This window comes from Salmo salar, chromosome 02 (genome assembly GCF_965601325.2).
Source record: "Salmo salar chromosome 02, fSalSal1, whole genome shotgun sequence".
In the NCBI taxonomy this organism is placed as follows: domain Eukaryota; kingdom Metazoa; phylum Chordata; class Actinopteri; order Salmoniformes; family Salmonidae; genus Salmo; species Salmo salar.
In genome coordinates this window covers 50,439,275-50,457,581 of record NC_138292.1, presented here as the reverse complement: position 1 = coordinate 50,457,581, position 18,307 = coordinate 50,439,275, and the positions used below count along the sequence as shown (strand labels likewise).

Genomic DNA, 18,307 nt, shown 5'->3' with positions numbered 1-18,307 from the left:
AAATAGCAAACAATGCAGATGTAGAAGCACAGTGGCTAGGAAAAACTCGCTAGAAAGGAAGGAACCGAGGAAGGAACCTAGAGAGCAACAGGCTCTGAGGGGTGGCCAGTCCTCATCTGCCTGAGCCGTGTGAAGATTATAACAGTACATGGTCATTTAGGCCAGATCGTTCTTCCAGACGTTCATAGATGACCAACAGGGGCAATAGTTTAACACCTCAGGAGTAAATGTCAGTTGGCTTTTCATAGTCAAGAAAGGATTCAATTATCTGTGAAAACAGATAAAAAACAATATATTCATGAGTGGCACGTTTCGTCACAATATTGTTTTGAATGTTCCTTTTAGGACTGATGCCCAGCTGAGCATTCTACTCAATGCAGTCTCAATGGATACTGATGAAGATTTAGTCTAAAGTACATTACTATGGCTTTGAAACCCAATGACATTTCAAAAGGAAAAGCAAATCATTTTTAGGACAAGCTTTTGTCATCATTGTGATGTCGCCAGATTTACTTTAGATACAGTATAACTTTAGATTGAGGGGAGAGCGCTGACATTTTAGCTAGCTAACATTAGCATTGCTAGCTATTTCTGGCCAACTTTTGTAGCTGGTGACAAAATTGCCGTCTCTCTAAAACAAACTTGACGACAATGATGGCAAAGTTGTTTTCTACAAATGATTTGTCTACTTTAGCAATGTCATCGTATTTCCAGGCCGCTATAGTGTACATTTGATTAAACAGTCATTAGCCCCCGTTCCGAAAGACTGGGCATTAACAATCAGACATCAATACGCTGCAGCGTCTGTAGAACGTTTGTTGATAACAATGGCAAAGGCGCGACTGAGTGATGGAGGTGCAACCCATGAATATGCCTCCATTTCTATCAGTCTGTCCTTGAATAAATCTTTATGGAAACATTGGATCTTTGAAAAAAAAAAACATTCATCCCTTTGCCATAGCCATGGTAGCCTACATTGCATGGTACAAATGCTGACACAAAATATTGAAATACAATGAGCATGCTCATACCCTTGGATTTGTCAGTGTTGAGTAAGTCGAGAGAATAAAACAACATCGATGAAAGGGCTATTGCTAATCCCCCCCTCCACTCCCCCTTTAATCTTTCATTTTGTCATCTATCTATTTTACTACTCAATCGGTGAAGACATCATAGAATCTGACAACAGACCTTGACTTTGCTGAGCCTATTCCCTGTCCCTTTGCTGAGCCCACACCAATGAATCAGTGCATATTAATTTGATATACAGTTATACAGTGCATTCGGGAAGTATTCTGACCCCTTCCCTTTTTCCACATTTTGTTACGTTACAGCCTTGTACTAAAATTGATTAAATTATTTTTCATTCTCAGCAATCTACGCACAATAACCCATAAAGACAAAGCGAAAACAAGTTTTTAGACATTTTTGCACATTTATAAAAAATAAAAAACAGAAATACCTTATTTACATAAGTATTCAGACCCTTTGCTATGAGACTCGAAATTGAGCCCAAGTGCATCCTGTTTCCATTGATCATCCTTGAGATGTTTCGACAATTTATTAGATTAGAGTCCACCTGTGGTAATTTCAATTGATTGGACATGGTTTGGGAGGCAGACACCTGTCTATATTAGGTTCCACAGTTGACAGTGCATGTCAGAGCTAAAACCAAGCCATGAGGTCGAGGGAATTGTCGGTAGAGACAGGATTGTGTCGAGGCACAGATCTGGGGAACGGTACCAAAAAATGTCTGCAGCATTGAAGGTCCCCAAGAACACAGTGGCCTCCATCATTCTTAAATGGAAGAAGTTTGGAACCACCAAGACTATAGCTGGCCGCCCGGCCAAACTGAGCAATCAGGGAGAAGGGCCATGGTCAGGGAGGTGACCAAGAACCCGATGGTCACTCTGACAGAGCTCAAGAGTTCCTTTGTGGAGATGAGAGAACGTTCCAGAAGGACAACCATCTCTGCAGCACTCCACCAATCAGGCCTTTATGGTAGAGTGGTCAGACGGAAGCCACTCCTCAGTAAAAGGCACATGACAGCCCGCTTGGAGTTTTCCAAAAGGAACCTAGGACTCTCAGACCATGAGAAACAAGATTCTCTGGCCTGATGAAACCAAGATTGAACCCTTTTTCCTGAATGCCAAGCGTCACGTCTGGAGGAAATCTGGCACCATCCCTACAATGAAGCATGTTGGTGTCAGCATTATGCTGTGGGGATGTTTTTCAGCGGTAGGGACTGGGAGACTAGTCAGGATTGAGGGAAAGATGAATGGAGCAAAGTACAGAGAGATCCTTAATGAAAACCTGTTCCAGAGCGCTCAGGACCTCAGACTGGGGTGAAGGTTCACCTTCCAACAGGACAACAACCATACACACACAGCCACGACAAAGCAGGAGTGGCTTTGGGACAAGTCTCTGAATGTCCTTGGGTGGCACAGCCAAAGCCCGGACTTGAACCCGATCGAACATCTCTGAAGAGACCTGAAAATAGCTGAGCAGCGACGCTCCCCCTCAACCTGACAGAGCTTGAGAGGATCTGCATAGAAGAATGGGAGAAACTCCCCAAATACAGGTGTGCCAAGCTTGTAGCATCATACCCAAGAAGACTCGAGGCTGTAATCGCTGCCAAAGGCACTTCAACAAAGTACTGAGTAAAGGGTCTGAATACTTATGTAAATTTGATATTTCCGGGGGGTTTTTATTCATATTTTTGCTAAATGTTCTAAAAACCAGTTTTTGCTTTGTCATTATGGGGTATTGTGTGTAGATTGATGAGTGAAAAAAAATATTTAATCCATTTTAGAATAAGGCCGTAACGTAACAAAATGTGTAAAAGGTCAAGGGGTCTGAATACTTTCCGAATGCACTGTACATAGCATTGTCCCCACCCCAAGTATTATAGCATTACAATGCTCAATAAAAGAGAACCCTTGGTCTCTGAATTTGAAGCTCTCATGTACTGGGGATGCTTTAACAATATGACGTGCCGTAGATAGACTACAGCCCATAATCATATTCATATAAATGGGAGCATGGTTTTTAACCAAGCAGAAAGCCTGCCTTGTGTGACTTGGGCTTGATTAAACATCCGTTGGACGGTGTGATTGACATGCCAGTCCCGATTCCCATTCTCTCTCTGCAAATGGAGGGTAAACAGTGTCTTATCACCCACAAGCCAGGGCTGCTTTCCAATCGATTGCCTTGCCGTATATTGGATTTGATCGTCTGTTTGACTTTGACGGCGTCAAGGACTTTTTGCCATGGAGTTGAGGATGTGTGGTCAGCTTCCAATTGTTTTTATTGACCGGAGGAAGGAGACAGAGAAGCAACTAGAAAAATAGCAAGAGGCTGAAAATAAAATGCTGACATGAAAAAAGCCAGAATAATAATGGATTGGAAGCTCTTTGGTGCAAACAGAGAGAAATTAAATAAACCAGCACCAGACAATCCTCTTGAGCCGCAGACGGTAAATTTAAATCCTAATCAGCTTGCATTGAAATGCTATATTCGCACTTGAGCCCCTTAACATATCAGATGCTCTTCAAAAAGGATTGTTTTTTCAAACCTCTTGTTCGTTCTTTTGAGAGTGCATTGCCTCGAAGGTACTCAGGAACATTGCCTCAAAACACAAGTAAAGTCTAGAAGTGTATCTCTCCCCTCCTCACTCTCTCCCGCAGTCTCTCTCCCCTCCTCCCCCCTCGCTCTTTCTCTCTCTCTGCCACTCTGTCAGGTGAATGGCGACCCTGTCGGCTCAGTGCAAGCATCAAGGTCACTCCTCCTCTCAGTTAATCCTTCTCCTCTCCACTCTCTTTGTGGTTTCTGTACAAATATGGCAACCCACCAATCCCATCGGTTCCTGCCTGCCTAACTGCTCGTTTTGTACCAATTAGCTTAGCTCTGCATGAGCTCGGTCCCCCATGGCCCGCGGGAGCTGGGAAGAGGATGGCATGCGTTCTTTTAACTCAGCGCCTCACCTTCCATTTATGTCTGCGTGAGCAGCACCAGTTCTCTCTCGCGTTGTTGAAATTAGACTTCGAAAAAAATGATGTTCAAATGATGTAGGACAGGTTGAGTCATTGGTGCTTGCACTGAAGACCGCCGGGACACCTTGCATGCGCAACAGCGCGCACACACACACGCACACGGTTTGTCACACACACACTTCTCTCAAATCCTCAGAGTAACAGGGTTCACTGAGTTGATTTTAGATGACGTTTGTTTGATGAGTAAGGGATGCAGTGAGAAAGCCTGGTCCTATATCTGCTTGTGCTGTACAGACAAAGCCCCATAGAGGTATACAGCACAAATAGATCTGGGACCAGGCTAACAATGACAGGCTGTTTCCAGCAATGCTCCATATAGTAGTCTGTAACTTCACTGGGACACCTTACATAAAAACCATTATATTACATATGCTTCAGTCTTAGTTCGACAGCACCTAGAGTGGGTTTGTCTGCGTCTCTGCCAGTAAGCTGCATTGGGGAAAAGATGGACTGAAAATACCCTTGTCTTTGTTCTTGTTAGTCCTTTTCCTGGTGCACAGTAAGAGGATTAGGGTAGAAGGGTGCTTAATATACCTTTTTTCATGTCAATGCATTTCCCCTCCTATCTGGGTCAACGTTTCCACCTGAGGCCATTGAACTGTTACTGTGATATGCTAACTGTCATTTTAGCACACCTCTCTCTTCCCCCCCAAAAACACTGTTTTATCGTTCCTCTGAAATTCACTCAAGTTCAGTCAGCCAAGGAAGAGAAATGTGTCATTTGAAGTAAAAATGTCAAATTTGAACCAAAAGTGTATAGTTTTGTTATTATGCCAATTACCAAACGTGTTAAGCAGTGTCTAGATTTGCTGTTACTAAATGGAATCTGCTTGCGTAGTGTGGTTTTATGGCTTTCAGTCATTCCTAGGCTGGTGTGCAAATGTGCCAATGTGTGTGTGTATATGTGCTTGTGTGTTAGTCTGTGTGTGTGTGTTAGTCCTATGTGTGCATGACTGTGTCTGTTAGTCCCCATGTGTGTGTATCTGTGCGTGTCTATGCATTTTGAGTGGATGGATGTGCGTTTGGCACCTGGCGACATTGTCACTTTACATTTGCCTTACACTGTGTATTCTGTCTGTGTTGCAGAGCGAGGGAAGGGGAGACAACGCCAGGCCATTCTGGGAGAGCATCCGTCCTCCTACAGCGACAACGGCTATGGTCAGTGTCGCTCACATTCGCTGCCTCTCTTTATCCCTCCCTCCCTCGCTCTTTCTCTATGTTTGTCTCATGTCTCTCCTGCCCTCACTAGGCTGGACAATAAAATGAGTCAAAATTCACCCAAGGCTGAAAAATGGCAAAAGAACGTTGGCTAAGCTGGAACACTAGCGCGAGCCTATAGCAAATGAATGGAATCGAACGTTCCCAGTGCCTCTTCTGACTGGAGTGACGCTTAGAATTCCATTTTGCCTAAATTACACCAAAAATGTATCCCTTTTTATTTTACCACAACAGTCAGTTCTTAGGACGAAACTGAAAAATAACAACTCGTGTAGAAAGTAAACATCCGCACATCGATGGTGCCAAGTGTGCTTATGTCTGCGTAATGAGGAAGTTGGGAAGAAATTGCAACTTTTGACTATTTCTGTTCTAGCGATCGATGACAGCAGAGTACGCTGCCCAACCTTATGTAATTAGAAAGAGGAGATTATCCTGATTAAAATGGTGTCCGACTTGAAAAAAATCCATATATACACATTGCTAGGTATTTGGCGAAATATACCAGCATGCCTCTCCATAGGAAAACAATGAGGGGAGCTCAGCGTTCCAAGGGCAAACGGTATTTCAGAGCTAGTGTTTGATGACAATGGAGTACGCTGCCCAGCCTTACATCATTAGAAAGAGGAGATTATCATGATTAAAATTGTGTCCAATTTGAAAAAATCTAAATATACACATTGCAAGATATTTGGCAAAATAGACAGACATACCTATATTTCCCTATAGGAAGCAATGGGACGACCTCAGAGTTCCATGAGTCATTTTTTGTTGTTGTTTACATTTTAACTATCTGCAAGGTGGGCAGGTCTCATTGTCAACAATAGCAAAGCAGGCATTGTGACATAGAACAATAGGCAATATTGTTCTACGTCACAACAATAGGGAAAAGGACATTCGAAAGGCGAGTTGGTGCCATGGTGCTCAATAGAACATTAGGAGCTGACAGGGTGAAAAATGCCCTAAAATAAAGCCTGTTTTTTTGTGATTACTTCAAAACTACGGCAAGCAGCTGGGACATATGGTAAAATTATGAAACTGGGCTCCACGGTTGATGCAATTAACTCGTTTTTGTCAGAAAAAAGCATTACAAAAAAGCATAAATGTCATGTGTCCAGCCTACCCTCACACACACACACACTCCCTCTCTCTTTATCCCTCTCATTCTGACTCATCTCTGTTTCTCCGTCTCTCACTCCCTCTCTCAGCATCTCTCTCTCGCTCCCTCTCTTTCAGTCTCCTCATCTTCCTATTCTTCCACCTTTCTTTCTCCCAGCATCTCCCTTTCTCTGTATCCCTCTCTGACTCATCACCTCTCTCTTTCTCAGAATCTCTCATTTTCTCTCTTTATCATTCTATCTGTCTCGCCACGTCTACAGTATCTCTTTTCTTTCCCATCCCTCTCTTTATCCATCCATCCATCTCTCTCTCTCTCTGTGTGACTGCCATTGTGCATCTGGGCTTTGGGTATCTTGTAATTAAGCTCCAACACCCACAGACACTTACATCTGGAGGAGGTGGTGGAGGTTGGATGGATGGATGGAAAAACCGGGGGAGAAGGGGTGGTCTTTACATATGTGTGTGTGTCATACAGTCATTGGTGTGCATGTGTGTGTAGTGTGTGTGTGTATGTGTGTCAGGAGTTTGGAAAGAGCGTAATGATGTGATGTGAGCGGCCGCTCTTGAAGGCACTTGGTAATTAGCGAGATCTGCAGGGGAAACGGGGTGCAGTGGTGTAGAAAATGGTCTAGGACTTTTTTTTTTAGTACTGCTGGAATTGTTTATCCTTCTTCATGGGGGGCTGGGGGCTGAGGGGGGACGTTTGCACTGTCATCTCAACCATCCCCAATAAGGTCATCCTATGTCTGTGACAGGTTTTTTGTTGTTCTTTCTTTCTTTCTTTCTTTCTTTCTTTCTTTCTTTCTTTCTTTCTTTCTTTCTTTCTTTCTTTCTTTCTTTCTTTCTTTCTCTATCTCTCTCTCTCTGTCTCTCTCTGCCCCCTCTGTCTCTCCCTCTCTCATACACTCTCTCTCTCACTATTTCTTTCTCTCCCTCACTTTCTCTCTCTCCCCTTCTCTATATTTTGTCTCTCTCTCTCTGCCTCTCTCTTTTGATCTCTCTCTCTCTATCCCCCTACCCTCGTCCCCCCTTTCTATTTCTCACTTTCTCTCATTGTCTTATTCTCTCTCTCTCTCTCTCTCTCTCTCTCTCTCTCTCTCTCTCTCTCTCTCTCTCTCTCTCTCTCTCTCCCCCACTCTCCAGGGTCACACTGCCCCCTGCTGCCCCTGCCCAGCAATAACAGGTACAAGAGGAGCTCTCCCCATGATGCCCAGGAGGTGGTTGCCTACCCCCTGCCCCAGACCTCCTCCTATATGGGCCACGCCTCCAGCTCGTCGGTCGCCATGGTGAGCGGCCTGCACCCTGCCAAGATGAACTGCACCCGCATCTTCAACCTCTTCTGCCTGTACGGGAATATTGAGAAGGTCAGTGTCAGCGTCTGTTTTCGCACGAGATGAAAGCTACAGTCTGCGATTAAAAAAAAACATAATTCATTTAAAAGTTCAAAAATGGATGTATCAATCGTGGATTGCCTCTTTAAATGAGAGGGCTGAGTGACAGCTAGTGTGACTAGGGGGTGGATGCAATCAAATTGCCATGACAATCTTTATGCTGTAGCTTTGGTTACAGAATTACCTACCACTGTGGGGGGAGTACCTACCAGTTTGATTCAATTGAACCCTGACCTGTAATATGTTTTAGAGTGAGACTTATTCCATTTGGTCTCTGTATTAACGTGGATAAAAACAAAAGTGTGCTTAGTGATTAGTTGACTAATTTAATCAAGTGTGCTGGTACTGTAGTACTGGTGTACTCGAAGAGAAGCCATTAGTAGGGGAAATGTAAAACTAACCCAAGGTCAGCGTCACCTAGTAGAATATCAGAAGGTCTGTATGGATTCACAGTGATGCCATTCGGTCTTATTTACGCCGCAGGTGAAGTTTATGAAGAGTGTCCCGGGCACCGCACTGGTAGAGATGGGAGATGAGTATGCTGTGGACCGATCCATCACACACCTCAACAGCATCAAGGTGTTCAGCAAGAGGCTCAACGTCTGGTGAGGAGGCTACATGTTTCACCTTTGACCCCCACCCCCTGAACCCTAGCTTGATGAGCGTGACGTTCATCTTTCCTCGATTCCTCGCGTCCTCTCTCCTTGCCTCCTCAAAATACATTGGAAGAACAGGTGTAAGGGAAGCACCTTGGATCTTCTCCTCAAATGCTTTTTGAGAAGGAGGCAAGAAGAGAGGATGCGAGGCCATTTTTTGAAAGAGAAATCTATTACCGTCATCATTATCATCAATTTGTTGCTTAGCAAGTTTGGGTTTTGGGAATCTTCAAAGCGTTAGGAAAAAAAGGACAGTGGAGTTGCTTGCACAAAGGCCTTATTCGTCTCGACAGCGTTGGCTGTTTAAAGGCTCTGTGTGGGTTGCGTTGAGTCTTCCTATCGAATTGGCAGCCTACATCCATCAGAGTAATGAATTGCCTAAGCTGCTAGATCGAGTTTAGATGAGTCTTTCGTTCAGCTCCGCTGGGATTCAACCCCGCCGTAAGGAATTCAAACAGCGTTTCATTATGTTGGTGGACGGTCCACCAGTTACTGACTGCATACCCAATCTGAAGACATTGCTGCAACATATGGGGCGTTGTTTGTAACATGCTATATGTTGTGAAAGAGATGGATGTCGTGGCATGAAATACATGTTTTTCTATAGCATGCTATAAACAATGCCCCAAATAGTATAGCATGTTACAATACAAACGATGCCCGAAATAATTATAGCTTGTTAAAAATGGCGCTGCCATAGCCATCTCTAGGCCACTGAATGAGAGACTGCATAGAATTGAAAAACTTAAACAGCATTTCATAAATCCCCTTCAACCCGTTGGGAGTTAGTCTCTCGCAGCACTAAGCCGATACGTACCTAACCTCTCGCTCCCCTCGGCCCTTGAGAGCCAATTTGTTATTAGAGGGTCAAGACAGGTTTTTTTTATGTTTACTCTTCCTATCCCTATCTGTACCTTGGCCTCATGAATGTATAAACCCCATTTAAAGTGCTTCCTTTTTGTTCACCCACTATAGGAGAGCTGTAAACATAGAATTACATATAGATTATCTATGGCTGCAAATCTAGCAGCTGTGTTCCTCTCCCATCTATATATCTATCTATTCATCCCTCCCTCCCTCCCATCCTTCCTTGATCTTTCCCTCCCTCCAGTGTGTCCAAGCAGCACGCGGTCATCCCCAGTCAGGTGTTTGAGCTGGAGGACGGCAGCAGCAGCTACAAGGACTTTGCCATGACCCGGAACAACCGCTTCAGCAGCGTGGGCCAGGCATCCAAGAACATCATCCAGCCGCCCGCCGCTGTGCTGCACTTCTACAATGTCCCGCCCTGCATCACTGAGGACGAGCTGCAGAGGGTGGGTGTGGAGGGGAGGGAAGGAGGGAAGGGGTGGCTGTTTAGGCTGGAATGGTGTCTGATGTCCAGAGAGGTGGGAGGTGGGGGTAAGGGGAGGTTGAACCCTTTCTATAGTGGAATTAAAAGTTTGGATGACCCTGATAATGGGTAGCAGGAGACACCTGCCTATAGGGTAGAGAAGACACAAGCAAGTGGGGAGATAGTTCTTAACATTTTAATAAACAGGCATTCAAATGTTTGCAATATGTCAAGTTATTTGACCCCAGACAGACAATAGCCCAGTGGCCCTCCAAGACCAGGTTTGAATAACACTGGCCTGTAGAAGCCTATTTCTTGTCCAGTGTTGAGATTCATGTCATAACATCGCCATCTAGTGGATAATATATACAAAACACTGAATGAAGCAATGTTGACGCAATAGCTGAACCTTTTCTGTTGTGTGCTTTATGTTTAGTTATGTACAGAACACGATGTACCCGGTTTCATCAAGTTCAAAGTCTTCGATGCAAAACGTAAGTGCTCATTTCATTCATTATGTTGGACTAAATGGACATTATATGACATGAGTCAATTCGGTAGAGGTACTAGTCATAGACATTCAGCTGTTTTTCTAAATGTGTCAGCATTAGCTAGGCACCTAGATTATAAATGTAATTAATAAGGAATAATATAAATAGATAAATAGTATTCTACTATGACTGATATGAATAGACCATTATGAATGCTTTCCTATAGATGTTTATAAATGCTTTCAAAATGATCATACATGTTGTAAATGCTTATGAATTGTAATTCGTATCAATGTTTACAAATGATGAAATACTTATTTATGTGTATTCATGAAAGTTATTATAAAGCGCTACCGACATATTATTTATTATTAACACGCACTTTCACATGTTTTCTTTTCCAATCACTATCTTTTCAAGTTGGCTGATGTTTTCCCCTCTCCCTTCTAGCCAGCTCCAAAACTATCTCAGGCTTATTCGAATTTGACAACAAGACGCATGCTGTGGAGGTTCTAACAGTCCTCAACCACCACCAGATCAGAATTCCAAGTAAGTAGTGTGTCCTACTCCGGAGAGAATGACATCCGAATGCTTGCTTCAAAAACAGAGAAAAAAAGAGTGAGAGATGATGAGAGAATGATAGAAAGAGAACATGTCACAAGGCAGTAAGCTGGATACAAACCTATGCCAACACCATATGTGTGCCAGAGACTGCAGCCCTAGAAAACCGCTAGAAAACCCATGGCACCTCCTCTGTCTCTTTTAAGTGACATCTTCGAGACATTTAACATGGTTCTGACTGCAACTATCCACCCAAAATAATAACAATACGGTTGATGCCCACACCCCACGGAAATCTAATTATCATAATACAAATTTCCCCATCAAAATCTGTCAGTTTAAGCTAGAGATATCCGGGTTTTTTTGCATTGGTTGCATCTCAATCCACCGCATCCGCCGATGTCGCACTTCCGCATCTGCAGTGAAAGGTGACAGAGCTAGAGCGGTGTTTGTCAGAACATGAGACATCCCAAAAAATCTGTCTTCTCACAAAATGTACATGTCAGTGTTTGCACTAGGATGCCCACAGGCCTCACGATACTTGTCTGAAGGTCCCCGGTACCAGTTGAAAAAATGTATGGAAGAGTACCGTAATTTCCGGACTATACGCCGCAACTTTTTTCCCACGCTTTGAACCTCGCGGCTTAAACAATGACGCGGCTAATATATGGATTTTTCCCGCTTTCATTATTTTTTATTTTTTTTAAAACACATTCTGTGACGTGCTCAGTTTTTTGCCGGCATGAAGCTTTCATTAGACCAATGAAATTGCCGAACGGGTTAAGGTCAAACAACTTTTTTGTTTACTGTTTAGATTAAATCGAGCGCTCTCAAACTTCCCATCATTCTGATTACGGTAGTCATTTTGTCACCCTCATCATGGCAAAGACACGGAAAAATGCATATGATGCAGCTTTCAAGTTGAAGGCGATTGATCTGGCTGTTGGAAAAGGAAATAGAGCTGCTGCATGGGAGCTTGGTCTTAATGAGTCGATGATAAGATGTTGGAAACAGCAGCGTGAGGAATTGACTCAGTGCAAAAAGACAACTAAAGCTTACTGCTAATTTTTTATTTTTTGTTACAAGCCGTGTTTCGTTAAAGCCTATTTATTTTTGTTACAAGCCGTGTTTCGTTAAAGCCTATTTATTTTTGTTACAAGCCGTGTTTCGTTAAAGCCTGTGTAAGGTTCATTTGTTTCAATGTACCGGTAGGCACCTGCGGCTTATAGACGTGCGGCTTATTTTTTTTTTTTTAAATTCAGTGGGTGCGGCTTATATTCAGGTGCGCTCAATAGTCCGGAAATTACGGTACTATCAGGGCACAAGGTGAGACCCAGATGCAGACACAGGAGGCAGATGGTTGGAGTCTTAGATGTTTATTGATCCAAAAAGGGGTAGGCAAGAGAATGGTCGTGGACAGGCAAAAGGTCAAAACCAGTTCAGAGTCCAGGAGGTAAAGAGTGGCAGGCAGGCTCGAGGTCAAGACAGGCAGAATGGTCAGGCAGGTGGGTACAGAGTCCAGAAACAGGCAAGGGTCAAAACCGGGAGGACTAGCAAAAAGAGAATTGAAAAGGCAGGCGCTTGGGAAAAACACGCTGGTTGACTTGGACATACAAGACGAACTGGCACAGAGAGACAGGAAACACAGGGATAAATACACTGGGGGAAACAAGCGACGTCCGGGATGGGGTGGAGACAATCACAAGGACTGTAACGGTTGTCGTCGGATTTAGACCAAAATGCAGCTGGGAAATGTGCACTCATCTTCTTTATTATATTCGGACAAGAAGGCGAACCAAAAAGTACACAAAGCGAACACACCGACTAATCACATGCTGGTAAGGCACAAGGCTCTACACAGAACAATCTCCCACAAAACACTCAACAAACACATACCTATATATAGGACTCTCAATCAGAGGCAGATAGAAAACACCTGCCTCCAATTGAGAGTCCAACCCCAATTAACAAAACATAGAAATACAAAACACTAGACAGAACATAGAAATACACTAACATAGAACAGTGCCCAAAAACCCCTGGAATACATAAATCAAATACCCTACTAAACAAACCACCACCCCGAACCACATAAAACAAATACCCTCTGCCACGTCCTGACCAAACTACAATAACAAATAACCCCTATTACTGGTCAGGACGTAACAAGGACAGATGAAACAGATCAGGGTGTGACAAGTACTGTATATGGAGACTGTTTAATGCCAACAATATGGGGTTAAATACATATACAAATAAATGTTTCCTGATATTTATTATATCTTTCAGATATAGGAGAGACATTTTAGAAAAAACGTCCTTTTTATATTTTGGGGGGGGACTGTCTGTAGTTCCATGTGGTGAATCTGTTATTAAATACGTTTGAATGAGCAGTAAGACCCAAAATGACCCCCCCCCCCCCCCTGTTTAGACAGGGCTTAGACTGTTTAGTGCCAAAAATAAGGGGTTAAATACATATTTAAAAAATATATATATATTTTATACGTTTCCTGATCTTTCTTATATCTCTCAGATATAGGAGAGACACATCAGAACAAACATCCATTTGATATTTTGTTGGGACGATCTGTTGTTCAATGTAGTGAATCTGTTAGTCAATGCGTTTCTATGGTCTAATAGCAGTAAGGCCCCAAAAAACAATTAGACATGAAGGGGTCTTAAAATCATAAATCAAATAGCTAAATGATCCTTGGTATGACCTTCTTAAAACAATTCCATATAGCTTAGTGGACCCCCCCCCCCCCCCCCCCCCCCCCCCCCCCCCCGACTTAGACAGGGCTTAGACTCTTATGGGTTAACAAAACAACTATGCTACCCAAGCATAATGTTAATAATCAATAGCTGACTAGCACAGTCTGATTGCATAGAACCCCCCCCCCCCCCCCCCAAAAAAAAGGGATGATGTTGAGTAATATACTACATTTATCAATCGGACTCCATTATTATGTGAATAAATGCAATAAGACTCTGGAGGATCTAGCAAGATAGTGAATCATTGCATCACCGACTCAGTATAACTATAATGAACATGTGTCTATCTTGCACCGTTATGCAATTACTAAGAAGCTAGATACAAATAGCTAATCCTCGCGACCGATGTTCTAGCATTCATTTATTGAGGCTAACAGCTCTGGGATGTCAAGTTGGTACCCAAGCATGTGATATGTGTTTAGTGTAATTAACAACTATCAAATTAAAGGCAAATAGTCAATCAAATAATTACTCAATAATTGACTCAATTCAACTAATATAATGTATTAGTCATGAAATAATTGACACTCAAACATTACAGTGAACATGAAATACATGATACATTACAGTGTACATGAAATACACGATCCATTACAGTGTACATGAAATACATGATACATTACAGTGTACATGAAATACATGATACATTACAGTGTACATGAAATACATGATACATTACAGAATGACACAGAGTAAATGACTATCACCAATAGGCTAAGACTTATCGTGGTTACACACGTCTTCAGTTCAGAATCATCTCTAAGAGAAAAAAACTATGTGTGTCTGATACACATAGGAGCTTGGTAGCAAGTTCTCAAAGTATGATCGAATTCACTCCCCTCTTAACCAAATTCAAGCGGGAACGTACCCCAACCGGAATGAACACTTCTTAACACTTTGCTAGTGAAAACAAAAGGTAGGAACAACACACCCAGATTCTTATCTAATCAACTCTAATCAATTTTAATGTTATGACCGGAAAACAGGAATGTGCCTAATAACCCATCAACCCAATATAAAAAATGTTGTCTCTTTTTTTATTTTATTTAACCATTATTTAACTAGGCAAGTCAGTTAAGAACAAGTTCTTATTTACAATGACGGCCTACCCCAAACCCAAACCCTAACCCGGACGAGGCTGGGCCAATTGTGCGCCGCCCTATGGGACTCCCAATCACGGCCAGTTGTGATACAGCCTGGAATCAAACCAGGGTCTGTAGTGACACCTCAAGCACTGAGATGCAGTGCCTTAGACCTCTGCGCCACTCGGGAGCAGTCCAGTTACTTTAAAAATACATCAACCAGAAAACATACAATGCAATAAAACATATCGAAATGGGCAGCTCTTTATAAGCTCTTGAAACAAACCAAACACTACAATTTCATTCACACAGTAACAGTCGTCACTCCTCTTCTGGCATCAGTGACCCCAGGACTTCTGTGGAAACGTCTCATCCTGGAGATTGTCACGGTGAAGGTGTGGCTCTCTCTTGTGAGATGCAAATATACATCTGGACAATGCCAGATAGAATCAACATGCCAGGCTAGCCGCTAGACGCCTCTTCATCGCTGGCCTTCATCATCGTTCACATTTGTTCACTCTCTCTATTTATCGACTACAATACAAGTTAAATACATTTTTGTTTTATTCTTCCCTTGCGTTCCTCCCCTACACAGCAGTTATTCACCTTCACACTGGCTGACAACGCAAACAAAAGCCAATAGACAAAACAAAAATGGACCCCCCCCCCCCCCCAAACACCTTCATTGTGTGCTTTCATTATTTGTTTTGGTGGCAGAGGAGGAAAGTTACAGGAGAAATCTTTGTTTTCTCTAATAATAATGGCTCTCATACAGAGAGCCTCACGCCATAGTCTCTTTGTGGGTGGCAGGCCTAAGGTCCCAGTTAGCGGAAAATAGTCTGAATACAGAATATAAGGAGTAACCCCTTGAGGCAACACAACACAACACACAAACAAACACTCACTCCATCATTTGCTCACTCACACATAATATTAACCTACTCACATGCAAGCTGCTGCTACTCTGTTTATATTATATCCTATCACCTTACCCCTATACATATCTACCTCCATCACTCCAGTATCCCTTCACATGTAAATATGTTATTGGAGCTGACTTTTTAAATATTTCCTGTATATAGTATGCTTATAGTGCGCATTTCATTGTACTTGTGCATGTGACATTGAAACTCGAAACATGATCCTGACTAGTAAATACCAGGCATTCAGTTGAAATGTTGATACATAAAGAGACATGACATATTATAATCATTATTATGAGACATTATAAAGGCTTGCGCATGCTTATAACAAGTAGTAAACAATTATACCTGCAGGCTACCTCCCTGTGATCTAGGAAATCTATGGAACAAATGTTGCTACCAAGTGTTTATCAAAGTTAACTAGATAACACATTGATCATGTCTCTTTAAAAAAAACACTCTGTAACACTTTACTTAATAAGTTGGCCTTTTATATGGAGTGGTTTCAGAATCTTTCGCTGGCTAACATACTGCCTCTGCTTCATGAAATATCCCACCAGGGCAATGCTCAAACTGACCACAGTGTCAACACATGATTATTTAGAGCAAATGTTCATACACACACACATACGCAGAAATACACACACACACACACACACACACCCCTCAAAGTAAATGTATAGAGTTAAACATGTGTGCAAGTCATGTATTTTTTATCCTCTCCTCATCCCTTCTTCCTATTCTGTCTTTCCATCTGCAGATGGTTCCAACCCTTACACCCTCAAGCTTTGCTTCTCCACTTCCTCACACCTCTGAGACCTGGAAAACCAAGATGGCCGCCGCACTAGTTTGCCATCAACAAGGGGAAAGCGGATAGGGGAGAAAGGAAGAGCACCCAACAAAGGAGAACAAAAGAAACAACGCAAGAGTGGAGAGTCAACACACTTTTTCGGACCTGAGAATGGAAAGGCGGGGTGTTAAAAACACTCAAGATCATTTCTCCCCCTCATATGAACAATTTTAATGGATTATTTTTGTTGTCTTTTTTCCTTTATTTACAAAAACTATTTGAAGGAGCTGCGAGTGGTTGGGCTGACTGTTGTAACTGACAGAGGGAAAGGAAAGCCCAACTATGCATCCTGGCAGGGCTGCTTACTCTGCACTACAATTGATTTGACATTTCCTGTGCTGACTTGATGAGGGCCGAATTTGATTTCTGTCTTTTTATTGTGTGACCTATTTTAGTGGTCAAAAGACAGTGGCCCACGGTACATTTTAATTCCTAAGCTGATGTCGATGGCCAGTGGCCAGTTTTACAACTTTCAGACGATTCCCAAAGTTGGACCATGAGAACTGTATACCCAGTTTTTCCCCTATATTAGTTTCTTAGGCGGGATGCAAAATCCCTCGAAGCAACATCTAGGGCAGCTGGGATAAAAATTACAAATTGAAACCAATGGCGGGTAAATCAATTTAGGCAGTGGAGGGCTGCTCTAGCTAGGGGAAACACTGGTGGAAACTAGTGGAAATGTGTGTGCCTAACTCTACAATATAAGAGATTACTCAGTGTTTGTAAATGAACAACCCGTTCACATTATATTGTACATATGTGTGTATAGCAGTTGAGTGTGTGTCCGGGCGCTATGTTAATAAGAGCAGTTCCTTATGGAAAAAACAATTTTACATGTGAATTGTTCCAAGAAAACACATGAAATCATATGATTTTCCACATGTGAAATCATGTGGTTTTTCTGTAAGGGGTGTTTCTAAAAAAATTCTGTCGATGGTCCTCTTCTTTGGAGAACCATTTGAATTAAAACTGAAATGAACACTTGAGACTTGTGTCAGAAGTCAGTGTCAGCTTACTATCTGATGGTCAACAGCAACCCGCCATGTCGGTCCCTGGATCTAGGGTTGGGAAACACTCAGCCGCTACGATACGTCTGTCTTCTCTCAAGACAACATTTTTTGAAGAGGACATTTGCTTTTCCCAAACTGTGTTTCAAGAGTTCCAAACACTGAAGGTCCATGCGGGTTGTATGTATTTAGTGTTCCCAGTTATACTGTGTCTCCATGTTTGTACTTGGCACACCACCACCACGTCTGAAGAATTCACTGTGAGCATGTGCAGAAATTAAAACATTTGCCAGTCGATACACAACAAGGTCATTGTATTCCCATTCCAATAGGTGCTTATCCAATTAGCATACTATTATATATCCAGTTCCGGTAACACTTTGCAATAAGGTTACCTTTAAGGGGTTATAGTTTGTTTAATATTGAATGAAACATTTATAGAACATTATATCACTACTAAATGTCATTTGAACAATGAGAACAGTGAGTCTTTTTGAGATTTCTGTTGCTTTGTCATGTTTCATGATACAGAGAGTGAAATTCATCAGTTTAGCAAGATCAAGGTAGGACTGCTAGTTCCTGATTAGAATTGGGTGTCCTGACGTCCAGGTCACAGGGTTATGGAACACACTTTTACTCTTCAGACTGTTTTAAGTTATGTGTAAGCAATTAAGCAGGCAAATCATATTATGATTACAAGCAAAATTATTTCAGGATATAGTCCTCGTCGATATTGGTCGCATCTTGGCATCCGGCTGGTCCTCACAGTGAAAAGGTTTGCAAAGTGTCTTGCTTGAAAAAGCAATTGCCAAACTATCTGTCTATATACAGTACATTCGGAAAGTATTCAGACGACTT

General features: G+C 42.4%; 1 protein-coding gene across 1 annotated transcript in view; it reads left to right on the top strand.

Annotated features, from left to right (window-relative positions):
- Nucleotides 1-17,930, top strand: part of LOC106584808 (heterogeneous nuclear ribonucleoprotein L-like) — a 53,468-nt gene extending 35,538 nt beyond the window's left edge. The window contains exons 7-13 of the mRNA XM_014170409.3: nucleotides 5,139-5,210; nucleotides 7,530-7,750; nucleotides 8,261-8,382; nucleotides 9,545-9,746; nucleotides 10,200-10,257; nucleotides 10,705-10,803; nucleotides 16,353-17,930. Coding sequence (XP_014025884.1) covers nucleotides 5,139-5,210; nucleotides 7,530-7,750; nucleotides 8,261-8,382; nucleotides 9,545-9,746; nucleotides 10,200-10,257; nucleotides 10,705-10,803; nucleotides 16,353-16,408 — 830 coding nt within the window. The 3' untranslated portion in view covers nucleotides 16,409-17,930. The remainder of the gene's footprint in view (nucleotides 1-5,138; nucleotides 5,211-7,529; nucleotides 7,751-8,260; nucleotides 8,383-9,544; nucleotides 9,747-10,199; nucleotides 10,258-10,704; nucleotides 10,804-16,352) is intronic.
- The last annotated feature ends 377 nt before the right edge of the window (nucleotides 17,931-18,307 follow it).